The sequence below is a fragment of the Sinohyriopsis cumingii genome, chromosome 16, assembly GCF_028554795.1.
Source record: "Sinohyriopsis cumingii isolate HCF-2022 chromosome 16, ASM2855479v2, whole genome shotgun sequence".
NCBI classification, from domain to species: Eukaryota; Metazoa; Mollusca; class Bivalvia; order Unionida; family Unionidae; genus Sinohyriopsis; species Sinohyriopsis cumingii.
The window spans coordinates 29,797,858-29,820,359 of record NC_142976.1 but is presented as its reverse complement, the minus strand read 5'-3'; the positions used below and the strand labels follow the sequence as shown (position 1 = coordinate 29,820,359).

Genomic DNA, 22,502 nt, shown 5'->3' with positions numbered 1-22,502 from the left:
TTTGTGTAGCACTGTAAGAACACAAAGAGGACTTGTGTTGCACTGTAAAAACACAAAAAGGACTTTTGAGGCATTGTAAGAACAAAGAGAATTTGTGTAACACTGTAAGAACACAAAGAGGACTTGTGTAGCACTGTAAAAACAAAAAGTACTTTTGAGGCATTGTAAGAACAAAGAGGACTTGTGTAGCATTGTAAGAACAAAAAGAGGACTTGTGTAGCATGGTAAGAACACAAAGAGGACTTGTATAGCATTGTAAGAACAAAAAGAGGACTTGTGTAGCACTGTAAGAATACAAAAAGGACTTTTGAGGTATTGTAAGAACAAAGAAGACTTGTGTAGCATTGTAAGAACAAAAAGAGGACTTGTGTAGCACTGTAAGAATACAAAAAGGACTTTTGAGGTATTGTAAGAACAAAGAAGACTTGTGTAGAATTGTAAGAACAAAAAGAAGACTTGTGTAGCATTGTAACAACACATCATACTTAAAATATCTTGCAAGATTTATATCAAGTTGACAGGACTTGATGGTAAACTCAACAGATTAAATGTATGCCAACCAATAAGATGCAAGATCACCTCATTAATATGCATGGTTCCAACTTACTTTCAAAATTACCCAAATTCTTGATAATATAATTCCATATTCAAAATTTCATAAAAATTTGATAAGTGTTATGGCTTCCACAGCAAATCGAACACAAGATCACCTCAAAAACTTTGTATTTACCTCACTCATTACTGACACAGTCCAATATTTTGATGATACAAGTATATGTTCCATGTCTGATCCAAACCTGATTATATATATATATATATATATATATATATATATATATATATATATATATATATATATATATATATATATATATATATATATGCAATAAACTGACAATGAATGGTGCAAAACTTGTATCTGACTAGCCTAAGCACTTTTGCCTCTTAAAGAGTCTTTTTCAAAGGCAAATACAAAACATAAAAAAGACAAACAAATAAAACAAAAAAAAAACATTGTTTGCAAAACTTTACATGGCAGTTTCTACAGGAATTAAGCCTTTAAATTTATTACAGACATAACAACCCTACCTTTTTTTGCTGGAGATTCCCTGAATTCAACTGTACCTCTCGCACTCCCACATTATTTTTACAAAAATATCTTAGTCTTGTTTGTGGTCAGTTTATTGCATTTATCTTAATCAATCCTTGACACATGTGATCCCTTGCTGGATATTTGCCATATGATTTTGCATTCTTTATAAAGATACATATATCATTATTACTATGGACCATGCTCATTACTGAACCCATAAAAGTCCTTAATTTTAAAATGAGTCAAAGTGGAATTAAAAATATGGTTTACTGGTGGCAACAAGTTATGCCAATGTAATACCAGATCATCTCCTCAATGTGCATGCATCTTCCTCATTATCGAACTTGTGCAGGATATTATCAAAATCATTCACAGATCTTGATTATATGAGCACACATTCTAAGTTTAATCAAAATCAGAAATTAACAATGTGGCTAACAAGATCATCCAATCATAGAGATGGACATCTCATTAGTATGCATGGATCCTGCTCATTATCCAACTCGTTTAAGACCTTAATGTTAATAATATTAGCCCATATTGTAACCTGAAATGAACTGGATTAGAAATATGGCCCTTGATAGGTAGATAAGTATGGACGCTTTAAGAAAAGATGTTGTGACATAACTGCATTACATCCAAGTATCGTCAAAGGTAAAAGTCAACAATCAATACAGTGAAGAGTAAACCTGACCGTGAGTTGCAAAATCAATATAGCAAAGAGTAAACCTGACCGTGAGTTGCAAAATCAATATAGTGAAGAGTAAACCTGACCGTGAGCTGCAAAATTAATATAGCGAAGAGTAAACCTGACCGTGAGTTGCAAAATCAATATAGTGAAGAGTAAACCTGACCGTGAGTTGCAAAATCAATATAGCGAAGAGTAAACCTGACCGTGAGTTGCAAAATCATTGAAGGATGAGTCGACAGAGTAATCAACACAACATAATTACAATTTGATTTTGCTATCGTCATCATTATTATCATCGTCATAACCATCATCATAATAATGATGCTACTGAAGCAAAGTATGAGTAATGTCAGGGGCTGACCATTTACATTTCCGGGGGTTTTATCTTTTGGGGGGAAAATCTGACTGTCAATTACCTTGAGATAAAGTACTCTTGCTCTGATTTGTGAAAAATCTAAATGTCATTATCTTTTAAAAATTTTTATCTTGGTTTTGAATTTAAAATTTGGATGGATCATGGTGGTTTAGAAAGGTCTGTATTAAGACCTGTCAGTTTCGTTTGTAAGCTATTTGGTGATTTAAAATCTCTTGGCTGGCTTCATGTGTTAAGGGTTGAGAAGTAGTTTGAGAAGAATCACTTTCATTCCTAAAATAAAGCTGGCATTGGACAATAAATCTGTTGAATTGGCATCTGGTCACATGATTTCATTGCCGATTTCCAAATAATCGTTGGTAAATTTATTTAATCTCCATTTTCATAATGTCTGCTGCAGATGATAGCATTGTTCAAATCGTTCATTGACCTACCATCTATGCCTGTAGATAAGATCTTACTTTTCCACGCATTTTTTGTCTCCTCATCAGAGATATACTTAATATTATAAACTGGATGCCATTTAATTGCATTTTTATTATGGATATTGTTATGTATATTTGATTTAATTTATATCTGATTTAATTTAATTGTTTGTTTGTTAGTTTTATTTTATTTTTACTCCATTGCATTGCATGCTATTGTAATGTAATTTTATTTATTGGAATTTGACATTTTCCAGAAATTAGTTTGACCTGTTTTTTTTTCATAAACACCTAATATTAGAACTTTGTATCTTAACACTGACCTAGTTCCTGACCTTAATTCAGAATCAGTAAACAACTTCTTTTCTTTATTTGTTTTATTCATTCTTACTGTGTAAGTTAGAGTAAAATCGAGGCTATATTGGGTTGACCCTTAACGGGGTGTCTGTTTTGTGCTGTAGCCAGATGTGATGTTTTGAGAAATAATTTCAGTTGGGCTTTTGTACACTTGAACGTACGGTTTTTTTGTTGTTGTTGTGACCAGTTTGAGTTGAAATTCTATTTTTTGGAATTATTAATTCTTTTCCATGAGAGTATTTAAGTGCTCAAACAGAAATCTTGGACAAAGACATTTACTGAAATTTTATTCGTAATTAAAAACTGGTATATTATTTTCTGTAGTTCAAGAAAGAACTGTAGAGACATCAGTACTACACTGATTACAGCACATGTCATTGCGTTCCATTATGGATTTAATCAGGACTTGAACTTAGAGTCATTAGAACATTTTATTATTAGGACTTTTAATTTTTAGTTCTTGGATTATTCTTGGATTATTTTTGGATTTGATTCTTAAAACCGTAAGTTCTTTTCCTAATTAGTCCCTTGTTTTTCTAGGGAAAAAAAATTATTTGTAAAATTTTACAAGGCTTGTTGTCTTCACTTTTTTCTTGTTACTGTTTATGACAGCCTAAACACATAACAATATGCTCCTACTGAACAAGATTGGTGCACCATCATGTATATTGTAATGGATAAGTGCAGCTTCTCTAGCAAGACTGACCAGATTGTACCTCTGGTGGAGACCCGGATGTAAATTTGTGACATAGCAACCTTCTTTTGTTAAAGTGCCCATAGGTTTAGTCTTTTTAATACTGAAAACCTATAATCCAGGTACAAGGCTGTCATGCTTTTGCTGATGTGGTTTTTCTCACTACAGTGGTCCCTCTCTTATACAGCCACCCCTTCTGCACCAGGAAAGTGGCCTTATAAAACGGGTGACCTTTCCAGAGGGGGACTAAATTTCTCTGACAAGTATATGTAATGTACGTACTAATGTGCTAACTGCTGGTTGTGTTAGAGGGGTGGCCATTGTTGAGAGGTACTTTTGAACACGAACTTGTAGATGCCAAGTGATTCTGGCCATAAGAAGCAGTTGGCCGCTGGTCTGGGGGCCATTCAAGAGGGGGACTACTGTAGTCTTGTACTTACATCAAGGGTGGGATCTGCTTCATTTGATGGTAGTGTCTTGGATGGAATGATCTCTGTCACCTAAAATGATAATTTGAAAATCCTTTGAGAGAAGATTTCACAGTAGTACTCAGCTTGATCTTAAGAAAATAAAATACAGTAAAGCCATTCAAAAATTAAATATTTAAAGCAGAGAGTGACTCAGTCAACGTGTATGTCTGATATTGCAATTATAATCTGTGCTTTGCAATGAATCAAAGAAAAAGCAGTAATTTCTGAATTTACCAAATTTCTATATGTACATATAACTCAATGAAAATATAATTTTAACACTATGATAACCTAATGACCACCCTACAACTGTAAACAGCAATGTCACTAGTATGAGAAAAATAGGCCTCTATGACCTACTTTCCTCTGGAGTTAGTTTCAAATTATCTGGGCAAAACCCTAAGCAACTTCCATGAAAATAACATGCCTGCAAGGAAAACCAGTTGTAATATTTCGATAAGCCTAAAGACAAGTCACTCATGCAAAATAAGTCACTGTGGCATATTTTTTTTAAATGCAATGGTTCCCAATAATAATAACCCAAGTCGTCTGACTAAGTCACGTGAAGATTCCTAAAACCAAAGTAATACCTAGAAAATGAAGCTTTGTTAGATTGGTGCTGTGATTTCTTAAGTGGCTGCCAAATTCTGTTGTTAAAAATACCTACATGTTGACCATCTAGCACATCAAAGTGCTGCCATTAAAAAATACCAACATGACTGACCATCTAGTCTACCAAAGTGCTGCCGTTAAAAATACCTCCATGGTTGACCATCTAGCACATCAAAGTGCTGCTGTTACAAATACCTACATGACTGACCATCTAGTGTACCAAAGTACTGCCGTTAAAAATACCTCCATGGTTGACCATCTAGCACATCCAAGTGCTGCTGTTACAAATACCTACATGACTGACCATCTAGTGTACCAAAGTGCTGCCATTAAAAATACCTACATGGCTGACCATCTAGCACACCAAAGTGCTGCCATTAAAAATACCTACATGGTTGACCATCTAGTGTACCAAAGTGCTGCCATTACGAATACCTACATGAGTGACCATCTAGTGTACCAAAGTGCTGCCATTAAAAATACCTACATGGTTGACCATCTAGTGCACCAAAGTGCTGCCGTTAAAAATACCTACGATTGACCATCTAGCACATCAAAGTGCTGCCGTTAAAAATACATACATGACTGACCATCTAGCACATCAAAGTGCTGCCGTTAAAAATACCTACATGGTTGACCATCTAGCACATCAAATTACTGCATTCTGGAATTGTAATACTCCAGATCTAGCTGCTATTGAACTTTAGTCATCACACATAACTATGTGAAACCAGAAGTTTCTTTCAGTCACATACAACTTATTAATATTTGAGAACTATGACACCAATCTTTGTGCTATTGCATTCTACAGTTAATAAAGATATGGGCGAACTGTAGGTCTCACTAAAAGAGGTCATTTGATCACTGTTAACTTTGGTATCTTGCATATGCAAATTTTCAAAAAAATTGAAATTTCACAATTCTTTTAAAACATTTCCAAATTTTCACACGTTTTCTGAGACATCTGAAAATTTTAATTTTATTACAGGCAGATCTCGATCTCTCTCTGCTTCAGGTATATAACAACGGAGGAAACACCTTCCATGGATAACCGACACAATTTTAAACTTGGAAATGTCATTACTGCCAAGAGGGCTGCCAAGATTCTCTGTGGCAGTAAAAACTGAAGTCTCAGAATGGAATGAGGAGGTTCCAAAATTGACTTTCCTTCTCTATGGCAATCACTGTACATTCACACATTTCATATAAATATGTATTTTCCAGAAAGCCCCATAATGGAATAAAGCCTAATACTACTGATTTTATGTAATGACATTATAAAACAACTGACAATATTTTTCAAATGTAAAAATCTTGAACATTTATTTTATTGACAAGTAACTGGTAAAGCATGCATATGCCCATACATGTATATATGAATTTTACATGCATGAGTGAGAGAGAGCCTAGATGATGGCAAGATTTGAACCCAAACCCATTTAGTCAGGATATTGACTTGTTAACCACTGAACCACTGCAGGTAAGAGGTAGGAAAGAGCGTTTATAACTTTGTGGGTATAATACCATTTTTTAGCATATGATAGGTTATACGTGGTGGCAGTACATTTGGTAAGGAGGAACCCTGGAAAAAAACTATTCATCTACGGGAAGCGACAAACTTTCTCACATGCAAATGTTGGCTGAGCCCGAGACTCGAACCCACATGGACAGAGGTGAGATGCTTTATACCACTCAGCCACCAAGGCCCTGATAAGAGAAAACAAGAGAGCACATGAAGTTAAATGCACAAAAATGATACAACTGACACAGCAAGGTAGAGGATGATTGAGAAGGATTTGTCTGGTATCATAATCATTAAATCTAACAATCTGATTAATGAACTCTGACAGATTACAGCATAAGAATATGCAAATGGTAGTCCTCATGTTGATAAGTCAAAACAGAACTGTGCAAAAAGATCTCAAAGACTGGCACTCTGCCTGATTAAATACTTCAAGAACCAAGACATAAAACAGTGCTTTGTCCTAACACAGTTATGCATTCCCAGTATTGCTTACTTACTACTGAGAGGGTATGCTTCAGAATAGTGGTTCTGTTAGAGCACTCTAATGCATAATATAATATATCGGCTTGGTTTGTGTCAGGAAAAGCTGGTAAGTGTGCTGAGTCAGCAACTTTAATGATTCTAAGAATAACAGTACTGTGTATGTATACAGAGTGCAAATAATGTATGTGGTCATGAGCTAAACACATCAGCTTAACCCAATTAGGCAATAAAATGTGCAATTTAGGTCACAGTGACCTTTACTTCTGTAACAGTGAAGCACTAATTGTGATGCATTGTGTGCTTAATGATTCTATCATAAACAGGGCTTAAAAAGTATACTTACATTACAAAGCTTAACTAAAGCCAATGATGCATGAAGTATTAGTCAAAATGACCTACTTTTGAAGTCATGGTGTATTACTCATCAAGACACATCCCATGATTCTGTGTATAATGTAGTACAGTGTATGTATTTAGGGTACATGTGCATGAGCACAAACACTTAACCAAGTCTATACTATATAGAAAACTGTAATCTGAATAAAAAAATAAAGTTTTCTAGTCATTTCTTTGTTTATATCCCTATTTAAAGCATAGCTTTAATAATTATGTTTTATCCACCATTTAACCAAATCCTGGCTGAAAGACAACTGTATCGTTCAAATCCCTGATGTTGCAATAATAGGTCTCATCAATTCAGCTGTCACATGACCACAAAAACATTCAGCAATAATGGCTGCACTGGCATCACCAGCAAAAAAGGGGTAAATAAACCTCTCACTGACAAAGAAAAGTGATTAACTTAACAAATAAATAAACCAGATCAATTAGGATTACAATAGTAACGAAACCAGTCAGGGTCCTGGGTGCATGGGTGGCTAGATCCAGGAAGCAGTTGAGAGGGTACTCACTCATGTCCTTTCAGTCATCACTTTCTAACAATTAATATTTAATTGGAAGTGAAGGTTGACGCTCTGTGGAATGACAATCTGACTTTCCAAAACCAAAGTGAGCATGACAAATTTCTATGGAAGTACGTCAGCACTTCCATCCAGCTCCTCCACAAATATAGTGATTAGACAAGATGTGAACATTAATCAAATGAGAAAACTGGACATTCTGGTTTCAAAATGCTAACAAGCCAAGCATTTGCTACTAATTGTTTATACACCTTAACCTATCTGAACACAATAAAAACTTTATTCTTTGTCAGATAATATAAATCTTCTCATCTGACACAAAGCTCTCTAGCAGCACTATTAATTGGAAAGATTTGTATTCAATTCACCAGTTACATACTCTACAATATTAATCGGAAAGATTTGTATTCAATTTACCAGTTACATACTCTACAATATTAATTGGAAAGATTTGTATTCAATTCACCAGTTACATACTCTACAATATTAATCGGAAAGATTTGTATTCAATTTACCAGTTACATACTCTACAATATTAATTGGAAAGATTTGTATTCAATTCACCAGTTACATACTCTACAATATTAATCGGAAAGATTTGTATTCAATTTACCAGTTACATACTCTACAACATTAATCAGAAAGATTTGTATTCAATTTACCAGTTACATACTCTACAATATTAATCTTAAAGATTTTTATTCAATTTACCACTTACATACTCTACAATATTAATCGGAAAGATTTGTATTCAATTTACCAGTTACATACTCTACAATATTAATCAGAAAGATTTGTATTCAATTCACCAGTTACATACTCTACAATATTAATTAGGGCATAACCGATTAGCATTTTTCTACTGATTTCCGATTCCGGATTTTGGGCATGAAATTTTTCCGATTCCGGATACGATTCAATTAATCGGAAATGCCAAATTAAAAGGTTTTTCAAATTAACTTTTTAAACCGTGTTACACACGTTTTGCCGCCTAATCATTTATGTCGACCAGCTGCCAGTTCCGACCCATTCTTTGTTCAACAATTAGTTGATCTTGCCGCCAGGCTTTAATCATTTATGTCGGCAAGCGGCCAGTTCCATCCTGTACTTTATTCAACAATTAGTTGATCTTGCCGCCATGCTTTAATGTCGCGGTCAAATAAAAATAAAACAGGCTTTTGTTTGGTCCTATAAAGTTGGCCTCTTGCGGCGACTTAAATAAAAGCAATGAAATCTGATCGATTCTTGCATTTTCCAAAGTGATCGGTGATTGAAACAAGTTTATTGTGCTGTGAAAGTTTCCTTATTAACTTTATTTATATTTACGATTGTAAGAATCATTTTCTTTTAATACCTCATTAGCATGTGTCAATGTATTCAATATTATGCCTTCATTATTGAGGATGTTGACATAAACGGGTAGGACTGTATTATATATTTTAATAAATTTAAATCTTTCGGTCTAACTCAAGTATTATCGTTTCACCCCGTTGTGTTGACCATATTGGACTTTTCTGACTTCTTATTTAACTTTATTAACGCACTATCGAATGACACGCAGTGTTAGACATGGTGCTATAGAAATTCAACTTTATTATTTTTATTATCCGAATCGGTCGTTCCTGCCTTGTCCGACTCCGATTAATCAGAAGTTCATAGTATCTGGTGGAATCCGATTTCCGGATCAAAAGTCGGTTATGCCCTAATATTAATCGGAAAGATTTTTATTCAATTTACCAGTTACATACTCTACAATATTAATCAGAAAGATTTGTATTCAATTCACCAGTTACATACTCTACAATATTAATCGGAAAGATTTGTATTCAATTCACCAGTTACATACTCTACAATATTAATCAGAAAGATTTGTATTTGAATTTACCAGTTACATACTCTACAATATTAATTGGAAAGATCTGTATTTAATTTACCAGTAACATACTGTACAATATTAATTGGAAAGATCTGTATTTAATTTACCAGTTACATACTCTACAATATTAATCAGAAAGATTTGTATTCAATTCACCAGTTACATACTCTACAATATTAATTGGAAAGATCTGTATTTAATTTACCAGTTACATACTCTACAATATTAATCGGAAAGAATTTTATTCAATTTACCAGTTACATACTCTACAATATTAATCGGAAAGATCTGTATTTAATTTACCAGTTACATACTCTACAATATTAATCGGAAAGATTTGTATTCAATTCACCAGTTACATACTCTACAATATTAATTGGAAAGATCTGTATTTAATTTACCAGTTACATACTCTACAATATTAATTGGAAAGATTTGTATTCAATTCACCAGTTACATACTCTACAATATTACCAGTAACTGGAAAGATTTGTATTCAATTCACCAGTTACATACTCTACAATATTAATTGGAAAGATCTGTATTTAATTTACCAGTTACATACTCTACAATATTAATCGGAAAGATTTTTATTCAATTTACCAATTACATACTCTACAATATTACCAGTAATTGGAAAGATTTGTATTCAATTCACCAGTTACATACTCTACAATATTAATTGGAAAGATCTGTATTTAATTTACCAGTTACATACTCTACAATATTAATCGGAAAGATTTTTATTCAATTTACCAGTTACATACTCTATAATATTAATTGGAAAGATCTGTATTTAATTTACCAGTTACATACTCTACAATATTAATCGGAAAGATAGAGATTTGTATTCAATTTACCAGTTATATACTCTACAACTGGTAGAGATCAACATCTTTGTTCAAATTGGCATTTTTACTTTATGTATGGCAGTAACAATTATGGCACCTCAGCACAATAAAGGCTATATCAAGCCAACCAAAGGTAAGTTAAAAATACGTCAAATGAATTGCACAAAAAATTTAGGAAGATAAACTCTTCCAAATAAATGTAAATGTCACAAACAAAATGATAAAACATAATGATGTTAACATTCTGTTACTTTGAATGTAAAATATAAGATAACGGTAACACTTGCAAAGTCCCTAAAATATTACTGCCCACTTTACCAAGAATGTACTGGTAAACAGTAGCCCAGTGTTGACATCTATCACCTGTGCACTGATGTACATTATGCAAGTAAGTACATAAAACCCACTCAAAACAGTTGCCTACGAATGAAGAAAAAAGAACGGTTGAACTAGAGGTGTCTATACTGTATATGTATGTATATCTGCTTTTACTGATAATTGTGCTCCTCTTAAAAGGTGGTGGTCAGCTAATTTAGTGCACTTACATTATTAATACATTGTCTGTTTTTATTTTGGAGATTACTGTATCATAGAGAGAAACCTGATATTTGTGCTCTGAGCAAATTCATGCAAATCTCATCAATGCTATGCAAGAACACCATCCCTAGGTTGACCCAGCGATGATATCAGATGATTATGTGAACAAAATATATAATGGCAAGGATACACATTAGATGGAAAGGTCTTTATTCTGTGTGTGTGTGTGTGTGTGTGTGTGTGTGTGTTTGTTTACTTGGTAAGCCAACTGATTGTAAAACTACAGTACAACTAAAGAGTTCTAGATTATGAAGGTGTTATGTGATACATTTATGATGCCAACTGTGCACAGCTAAATACATTTGGTAAACCTGTAACCAAACCCACAAGCTACATCAGTTGGATAGAACCTTATTGGTTCGAGTCTCGGATTTGGCCAATGAGGTTATGTGAGAAAGCTTGCCAGTAGCTTCTCGTGGGCCGGTGGTTCTTTCCAGGATTTTCCCGGGTTCTTCCTCCACCATTAATACTGGCCGCCATGTATAGCCTATCATGTGCTGAAAAATGGCATTAAACCCTACAATAACAACAACATAAATACACAACAGAAAACACTTTTTTGGTGGAAAATGCTCCCCAATCTAAATTTAAGTACCTGCAAATATTTTTTTACACAACAATGAAAATTGATACCCAAAATAAATTCACATAACATGTAACATTAAATTCACTGCATGGGTAAAATAAATCTGTCTACATTTCATGATAACATGACAGCAGATGTAACATTAATGCAGGCATGTGCAACCCATAATCCATAGACCAGATCCTGCCTGCAACCTACGTAGTCTGCTTATTTACATCATAAGGTATAATAACTTTAAAAATCGCATATCCAGCCCATAATATGGAGGAAGTTGCACATGCCTGCATTCATTGCATCACCTTAAAAAAATGACAGCAGATAACATTAATGCATCTCCTTAAAAAACTGACAGTAGATATTACATTAATGCATCTCCTTAAAAAACTGACAGTAAAGATAACGTTAATGCATCTCCTTAAAAAACTGACAGTAGAGATAATGTTAATGCATCTCCTTAAAAAAACAGAGAGTAGAGATACATTAATGCATCTCCTTAAAAAAATTGACAGTAAAGATAACATTAATGCATCTCCTAAAAGAAAAACTGGCAGTAGAGACAACGTGAATATCCTCTCCATACAAAATGCACAGAACTGGTAGTATTAATGTACCTAATTCACTGTAACACATCTCCATAATAAATGCACAGAACTGGTAGTATTGATGTACCTAATTCACTGTAACACATCTCCATAATAAATGCACAGAACTGGTAGTACTGATGTACCTAATTCACTGTAACACATCTCCATAATAAATGCACAGAACTGGTAGTATTAAATTCACTGTAACACATCTCCATAATAAATGCACAGAACTGGTAGTATTGATGTACCTAATTCACAGTAACACATCTCCATAGTATTAATGTACCTAATTCACAGTAACACATCTCCATAATAAATGCACAGAACTGGTAGTATTAATGTACCTAATTCACAGTAACACATCTCCATAGTTATTAATGTACCTAATTCACAGTAACACATCTCCATAATAAATGCACAGAACTGGTAGTATTGATGTACCTAATTCACTGTAACACATCTCCATAATAAATGCACATAACTGGTAGTACTGATGTACCTAAATTCACTGTAACACATCTCCATAATAAATGCACAGAACTGGTAGTACTGATGTACCTAATTCACTGTAACACATCTCCATAATAAATGCACAGAACTGGTAGTACTGATGTACCTAAATTCACTGTAACACATCTCCATAATAAATGCACAGAACTGGTAGTACTGATGTACCTAATTCACTGTAACACATCTTCATAATAAATGCACAGAACTGGTAGTATTGATGTACCTAATTCACAGTAACACATCTCCATAATAAATGCACAGAACTGGTAGAATTAATGTACCTAATTCACAGTAACACATCTCCATAATAAATGCACAGAACTGGTAGTACTGATGTACCTAATTCACAGTAACACATCTCCATAATAAATGCACAGAACTCAGAGTGGTAGTAGTAATGTACCTAATTCACAGTAACACATCTCCATAGTATTAATGTACCTAATTCACAGTAACACATCTCCATAATAAATGCACAGAACTGGTAGTATTAATGTACCTAATTCACAGTAACACATCTCCATAGTTATTAATGTACCTAATTCACAGTAACACATCTCCATAATAAATGCACAGAACTGGTAGAATTAATGTACCTAATTCACAGTAACACATCTCCATAGTATTAATGTACTTAATTCACAGTAACACATCTCCATAGTATTAATGTACCTAAAACACATCTCCATAGTATTAATGTACCTAATTCACAGTAACACATCTCCATAATACAGATGGGTCAAACTGATGATATAGTTTAACTTTAGAGGAGAATGTTCACTAAAAGATTTGTGTCCACTCAAAAAATGATATTGCATATATTCTATTTATGGCCAGAATCGCGTATTAACATCAATCCTACAAAATGCATTCTTACTGACAATTCTCTGGGTGGACAGAGCTCACTCGGCCATCACAAATATCTGCACTTTATTAAATTCTGCTCCAATAACACCCCATTCCAACTCCAACTCCTCAACACAAAAACTTTTTTCTTGTCATATATATAAATGGCAATACAGAATATATTCTAATAATTCTATCTATTGGCAAAGATGGAGTTCTGGTTACATCCAGGCGTAGATAACTTCCTCCAAGGCACAGACCAGATGTATAATTTTTAAAGCCACACCCTAAAATGTAAATTAATGTATAAAACCAGGCCATGGGCTATGTCTGGTCCACGGGCTGTATTTTGACCCACCCCTAGGTTACATGGATGAGTGCACTGTATGCATGAAAATGTTACCATTGATCCCAACCCCCACCCACCCCTTAGGATGTGTCCAGGATCTGAAATCACATTATCTACTCATAATTCTACAAAACCATCCCAGATTTAGCTGCCTTCTCAATCAAGGGTGATGGGCAGAGACTGTAGATTTCCAAACTCCTTTTTTTAAAGAGTCATTGATAATTTAATTCTCCTTTGCAAAATATTTTGTTTTTAGGTTTTGACAAAATTATGCATAAGCTATTAAGTGTTCTGCAGCCATTGGAATACCTGATTTCAATGACAGCATTATGACCAAGCATTCTTGTATCACTTGATCTCATAGCTGTGTTTAAAATCTGTTGGATCTAGATGGACAGACTGACAGGAAAGACAGATGTGTGTAAGGATAAAGCATAAAAATGTCTGTGCCCTTAGGAACAGTTTGAAACCACTGGCCAATAATAATATTTTCCAGGTACATGTATATCAACCAACTTGGTACCTATGCAAAGCAAACTGAACAGAAGGACCTTACTTAGAATTCTCCACATTCAATATTTTATGCTGACTCTTCTTCTTGCTCAGAACTAGGTCAATCTCTGAAACCACAGTTAAGACTTTCAGGGCTGGGAGGAGGGGCATGGGATCCTTAAGATGAAAAAGAATCTCCTTACCACAAGATTTGAAATTATTTTTCTTGGTGCACACATGTTCCAACTTTCAAATTTGGTACCTAATCACTATTTACTATGCAACTTGACCAAAGTTTTAGGTGTACAAAACCCAAAACATCACTAATACTGTGTATGTATCTTAATGCATGTCTATGCATGTATTTTAAACTCTGTACAGTGTCAGTGTAAAAACAACTTGGTACAGTACCAGCGGAAAACAACTTTGTACAATACCACATTGAAAAACAAATTTTTTGTACTATTATTATTAGCTTTCCACAGAAACAGTCCCACTGTAGTTTGTACTTGCCTACAAAATCAGAATGAATGAATGAATGAATGAATGAATAGGCAATTACAAACAACAGTACAGCTCACGTAACTGATTTTAGAGCAACACCGATGTGAACTGGCAGTAGTTAATAATAATAATAATAATCACTTTATGTAGAGAAGGAATCTCAGTTACAGGAACTAATCTACCTTGAGGTCTTCTTTTATGCACAGTGTACATGTATGCTGCATAGTGTGAAAACAGTCTTAACACTAAAGAGTGAGTTATTCTGAAAATCAACTGATGTTTCAAGTTCATAACACAAGCATCAGTGAGCACATACAAATATATAATACACCATATTGTACTGAAAACTTCGCCTGTGAAAAGATGTACAAGCAGATAAAAGGAGGAGGTATCAACTTTCTTAAGATTTAATCCATCTTGTATGATACTGGTTATGAAAAGAAATGCTAGGAACCTGCCATATGTCACTCTCAGTAATGCTCCATCACAGTGGACAAGTATATTGAAAACTCTTTTTCAATAATTTCTTCTTTAGCTTTTATATAATCCAATTTTTTTAACTTTCAACAGACCATAAATTTGGAGTTTCCTGTCAGCATTTTTTTGGTGAATAGATATTGCTTAGGTAGACAGGAATGACATTTCTGGACATTTTATACATACATTTTGCCTTTCTAAATAATATTCTTTCATATATTAGTAATATTTTAAACAATTCATTGCATCTTGAAATTGACAATACACTGATCTAGACTTAAAATGGCATGCCTTCTTTTAAACTCTTAAAAAGTTGTTATTTGTGAATTAGAGGCATTAAAACAAATCACAACACAATTTGTTCTATTTAATATAATATGAGGTCACGTGGAAGTATATTTCTTATGTTGATATAGTCAAGGCACTATAGCCTTCTCCCCTTCCCCGCTTTTTAATATCCAACTTTACAGTTAAATTATACATGCTTTAAATGAAATAAGCCATAAAAATCATTTTCAAAAACATTTCTTTACCTGAAAATGGTCAGACTAACATTTGATATCAAATATATGCAGTTTACAGAACAAACAAAATGGGACGTGGCAATTTAATACATTAGGGTGTAGTCCCAGCCAGTGGGTATTTGTGTTACGCACGCTATGCTATTTGAAAGGAATCGTCTGCAGCCGAGACATAATATGTTTTCACATATAGGTCTATGCCTACCATTAACACATAATGTAAGTAAACTAGGCCCTGGATATTATTCCAGTTTATTCCGATGTCAGGTCAATGCGACCGTTTGCAGGTCGATGCGACCGTTTGCTGGTCAATGCGACCGTTTTCTCAGCCCATCCATGTAACAATTATAAACCGAGCAAGCATACTCGTTTATCTGTGTCAATGGATTGGGGCCTAAACCGAGCAAGCATACTCGTTTATTTGTGTCAATGGATTGGGGCCTAAACCGAGCAAGCATACTCGTTTATCTGTGTCAATGGATTGGAGCCTAAACCTACTAATTTAGTACAATGAAGGGTTAAAGAACCGTCCTTGGTCACTCTGCCAATCGATCGAGAGAGAGAGAGAGCGAGAGAGAGAGAGATGCTTGTTTGTTTGTTGGGGTTGTTTGTTGGTGTTGGTTTTTTTGTTTGTTTGTTTGTTTTTTTGTTGAAACTTCTCTGATTTGCTGACACAAAATCATGATATAGTCCGTTTGAACTGCTCCATTTAATGAATGTTTACGATAGCCACATGTTACGCGTATGATAACAAAGCAGGAAGATCCAATAGTGTTTACAATGCCGCTTTCTTGCCACTTGCCGATGTATCAAATATCGTCTGCTACTACCTGTGTACATGTATTGCGGTAATCTCGGAATGACTTCAGCTAAACTGTTAGGCTTAGTCGAACACATGACGTATCTCGAACAATGCTAACCAGCTGTATTATTGATTACCCATTCCCACTTGCCAATCGTATACCTCGAAGCATTGTCAAATCAATGCTATGCAAAGATGAAATCAGCCAAGTATTGCAGTTGTGTCTAGCTAAAAAAAATCCGATTGCCCTGGCTTAGACGAAGGGATTTCTGGGATAGGTCGACGAACATCACTACTGGCGTGGCTGGTTGTTTCATACTAAGAACAGGCTGAGTTTATTTGCTGAAAACTTGATTCTGTCGTGACTTTCAACAAAGGAAAATATATTTGGAAATTTGCAGAGTCAAGTCAAGTCATATGAAGAGTAATTCAGACTGATTCATTTCACAACCTGGAGTGAGCATTCAAAGGGTTCACTCTGCAGGAAAAAAAAATACAAGTCTTTGTGTGACTTTGGTTCAAGGACAAAGCAGATAGCTGTCGAATATGCAGAGTATAAGTACTAATGGAGCAAGTTCTTAATGGTCAATAGGAAAATCCAACTGCAGACAATCCACAACTGTCTCTGTGACTGTTGAGCATGGACAAAGCAATAGCTGTTGAATATGTAAAGTGACAAACTTGAAGAAGCAAGTTATTAAAGGCAAACAGAGCAGTGATAGATTATAACGAATTCTGATTTGCAGAAATTATAAATTTAACATCCATGGATTCTGACAAGACTGTGCACATATCAGAAATGTGCAGATCAGAGTCATCTATCACAATCAAGGTTGAAAATTTAGACAGCGATTATGACGAAGGATCAAACCAGTCAAGGGAGATCATTCAATCAGAATCACCAATGAAGCCTGAAAATACTGTCACAGTACCTGAAGAACGATCTGATAACTGGGCTGAGGCAAGGGAAGAATTGGAGCCTGAAAATTCTGCCGAATCAGCAGATGGGCTCAATGGTGGTGTTTATCCATTAGACTTGTTCTGTGAAAATGTTAACATGTCTAATGAAGGCTGCATGGGCATTCAGATTAGAAATTTTGGTGTAAAAAGGAAATTATGTACCAAAAGCATTGAGACAAAGTATGAGGCACTAATGGAAGTTGAGAAGGGAATAAAGTCCAAAGCACAAATAGCTAAGGAGTTGAATATCCCTCCAAATACCCTGTCCACTTGGATTAAAAATTCAGACAAAATTAAACAGGCTTACTTAAATGGTGTGTACGCTCCAGATAGAAAAAGGATGCGAACAGGAAGCTTTGAAGAGGTAGAAGAGGCAGTGCTAAAGTGGATCAAAGTTGCAAAAGAGAAAAATGTACCTGTATCTGGTCCTTTGATACTGTCTAAAGCAGATGAATTCGCTGCTAAGTTAGGTATTAGAGATTTTAAATGTTCTGCACGTTGGTTAGACAGATTTAAGACAAGGAATGCAATATATTTCAGGAAAGCTAGCAGAAATCCAACCTCAGAGGCTGCATTAATCTTCAGGAAAGCTAGCAGAAATCCAACCTCAGAGGCTGCAATAATCTTGAGGAAAGCTAGCAGATTTCCAACCTCAGAGGCTGCAGATTCAAATACCAAACCTAGTAACAGTAACAGCAATAAACCAGAAAATGTTAAAATTCAGCCATCAACCATACTGAGTCAGTACAGTCATGACGACATCTATGTTGCAGATGAGACTGGGCTATTTTTCCGTGCTTTCCCCAATCAAACAGAACAGTATAGAGCATTAGACTGTCACAAGGGAGAAGAAAGTGAGGACAGGCTGACTGTGTTAGTTTGTGCCAATTTGTCTGGAACTCACAAACTACCATTATTAGTTATTGGCAAAACTTCCAGGCCTAACTGTTTCAGAAATATTCGCACACTGCCAACTGAATATCAAGCTAACACAAAAGCCTGGATGACACATGAAATCTTTTCAAGATGGGTAAACAAATTGGACATCAAATTTTACCAAGAAAAGAGGAACGTGGCTTTAGTGATAAACAAGTGTCCAGTGCATGTTGAAATTAAAGGGTTGAAGGCGGTGAGACTAGTATTTTTGCCACCAAACACCACCAGCAAAACACATCCCATGGCAATGACTGTTATCCATAACTTGAAGGTGTATTATCGTAAACGTCTACTCTTATGGTTGGCAAGGGCCATGGAGAAAATGACAATATTCAGTATAAATGTTCTTGATGCACTCTATCTACTGCAGCAAGCATGGTGTTGTGTCCCTGGGTATATATGTAAAAGCATGGTGCCCTGCTTAAGGCATCTTGAATTGCTTGACAAGGATGATACAAGCCACACTGATGATTCAGCCCCAAGCTCTGAGTCTGGGATTCCACTGGCTCAAATTTCTGCCATTGGCATTGGTGGAAATCTACATGAATACCTGAGCATTGACAATAATCTGAAAACCTGTGCTTCGTTGACAGATGATGACATTATTGATGACATTACCAGGCAGGTTTATGGCCCTCATGAGTATTGTGACAATTTAGCTGAACCAATAAGACAGAAACCAAGCATTCAGTCTGCAATGGACGCATGTGACATTCTTAGAGACTTTTTGGAAACTCTTAATGACTCTGGAGAGTTGCTGGAAGGCTTGTCCAAGATTACCGAAGTTGTGATGATGAAAGACTTTTACCAGAGACTTCTATATAGTCGAGCCAATAATTCGTCTTTAGAGTAACTAGTGTTATGTCATTTAACAATACATTGCAGTATTTTATTTTCTTATGTATCAGGCACTCTGCTGCAAGCAGTGCTGACCCAGATCTTGCGTTGCATAATTCACATGCAGATTAGAATAGACACAATTTGGCAGCAATCAAACAGCACAGCCTTGTCAATGCATTAGGTAGTGGCAGGTCATAAATTGGGTCACTTTGTAGAAGGGGTGACAATTTCAGTTTTGGCACACTAGACCAACAGATAATGATGCAGGGAAAATGGTATCAAAATTTGAATTTGCATATTGTTTTCTTTTTATACTTAAAAAAAAAAAGGGCTATGTGTATGAAATTTTCCTACCCCAAAAATGATGTTTTGCTGTCCAGGTTAGTTGGGCTTGAGAATTGTCATCCCTGTCGTACACATCGTCCCATTGTACAAATAAAACAGTGGTCCAAAATTTTAGAAATAATACAATAACATGTTGTGACTTTGAAATGTTACATAATACAACAATATACCAGAAACAATGACATATCAATGATGCTCAGTTTTTATTTGTAACGAGATTCAAGAACAGAGTAGTATTTCAATGTGGATGGTGTCATAACCTTTTTAGTGTCCGCTCTATACAGTGGTAACATGCAGTTTTAAAGTCATAAAACAATTAAGTACTCTTCTTTGTAATGACTAGTAACATCATACTTTGTACCATATCATCACACTCTCTGATTTTTCATGCACAATATCATTAATAAAACAATTAAGTACTCTTCTTTGTAATGACTAGTAACATCATACTTTGTACCATATCATCACACTCTCTAATTTTTCATGCACAATATCATTAATCCATAAAAATCATAATTACATGTATTTCTGTGTCCTTAATATTTCATCAGAGATCTTTTGAAATATATTTCCTACAAAAATGTTGCCAATATTTGTACTTGATATTAAATCAAATTTTTTATGTTTCCTACATGTTTTGTACAAAAATAATAATAATAATAATAGTAATAATAATAAAAATATTAAAAATATTATAGTAGTATTGAAAGATGTATGTACACATAGGCAGAAAGGAATATAAATATATACATATTTGCATAATTACTTACATACCCTCACCATCCTGAATCTGTATCTCAACCAGTTTGAAGAAAATGCAATATTAAACACTTTGGCGCTGGAAAATAGGTCACCTTGTCCTAATATGGTGCATGATAATAGTTTTGTACAGGATGTGTCACACACTTAAACTTTTAACTACACGGGTAAAACCGTATCCTGTACCTCAGTAATACTTAACTGCATATGATACTGTTCTAACTCGAATGTATCTTACATGAAATAAAAATCTGTACAATCCTCTTTGAAAGTTTGGAAACATTATGAATTTCTATGGATTTAACATTGTACCTTGTCTGTATCATAGTTCTCTAATATTGCTCAGTCAAGTTCAAAGATAAAGGAACTTGTACCTGGAATGTACCTTTCATAGAGGTGTAATTTAAGTGTACCTATAGTATAACTAGAGAGTTGTACCTGGAATGTGCCTTTCATAGTGAAACAGTTTAGGTGTATCATAGTTCTCTAATATTGCTCAGTCAAGTTCAAAGATCAAGGAACTTCTACATGGAATGTACCTTTCATAGAGGTGTAATTTAGGTGTATCTATAATATACCTAGAGACTTGTACCTGGAATGTGCCTGTCATAATGGTACAATTTGGGTGTACCTATAATATACCTAGAGATTTGTACCCAGAATGTACCATTCATAGAGGTGTAATTTAAGTGTATCTATTTATTTCAGAAATAAAGAAAAAATGGGGCTCAATATCCCCTTCTGGGGCAGAAAGTGGGGTCACTGACCTAAAATATACCAGTGGGCCTAGTTTGTACCTTGCACATGACCAAAACAAAATCACCTGTAGTGTGTACCTTTAATACACTGTGCATCTTGGGGTTACATATCTTGTGTACCTGTAATATACTGTACTACTTGAGGGTACATGTATGTGCCTATTTACTTCCTGGGGGTACATTGGTGTGTACCTACAGTGTATTTCCTGGTGGGGGGTACACTTTATATACCATTTTTTTTAAGGGCTTAATTTTGCACAAGAAGATTAAATATGACATGTGGGCACTGTTTAAAATAACCCAAAGCAAATAGGTCACAATGATATTGGTGTACAGCACCCTTTTTCTTAAGTTACACAAGCTTGGTCTTAATAGGTGTTTGTTAGGAGTGATCAATAGATCAAACAACACTGACCCTGATCTGCTGGTGTATGCAGTTTGTTAGGAGTGATCAACAGATCAAACAACACTGACCCTGATCTGCTCGTGTGTGCAGTTTGTTAGGAGTGATCAATAGATCAAACAACACTGACCCTGATCTGGGTGTGTGCAGTTTGTTAGGAGTGATCAATAGATCAAAGAATACTGACCCTGATCTGCTGGTGTATGCAGTTTGTTAGGAGTGATCAATAGATCAAACAACACTGACCCTGATCTGATGGTGTATTATGCGATGGCAGATCAAACCCTATGTCGTTTGCAGTAGGACTCACTTAAGGGTGTATACGATAGATATAACAGTATAATTTACTATCTCAAACAACATTTCACATTCATGTTCAAGTCTGTGTACATAAGTTTTTGTTCTGAATACAACCAGAGTTATGTGTTTTGTTTAAGATAACACTGTTTATTTTAATTCTCACAGGTTGTTCATTCAGTCACTAAATGAATGGTCTTTTGAAACTGGGACTGACAATAGCACCATGTCAGTAGAAATACACACAACATTAGCCATTGAGGGAGACAGATAAGAAACTACAAATACCTTACTGGCTTTAATGTCAACCAGGTCAACAGGGTAAGACAAATGAGAAAGCCTTGACCGAATTTCTCTTGATCGTACATATCAAAATGTAGGACAACCATGTCAAAAGGTATCCAGTCATTATGATGTTCTCACTTCTTACAAATTTCATGAACTTACAAGGTAATGTATTTACACTAAAATGTTGAAAAATACTACAGAACATTATTAACTGAATGAACACATATAAAGAGCCTCAAAAAAAATAGAGATAGCTTTAACATTAATCTGATTTC

The 22,502-nt window shown here is 34.8% G+C and overlaps 1 protein-coding gene across 1 annotated transcript in view; it reads right to left on the bottom strand.

Moving 5' to 3' along the window:
• Window positions 1-22,502, bottom strand: part of LOC149780130 (SUN domain-containing ossification factor-like) — a 122,797-nt gene that overhangs the window by 75,743 nt on the left and 24,552 nt on the right. The window contains exon 3 of the mRNA XM_089936905.1: window positions 4,074-4,133. Coding sequence (XP_089793031.1) covers window positions 4,074-4,133 — 60 coding nt within the window. The remainder of the gene's footprint in view (window positions 1-4,073; window positions 4,134-22,502) is intronic.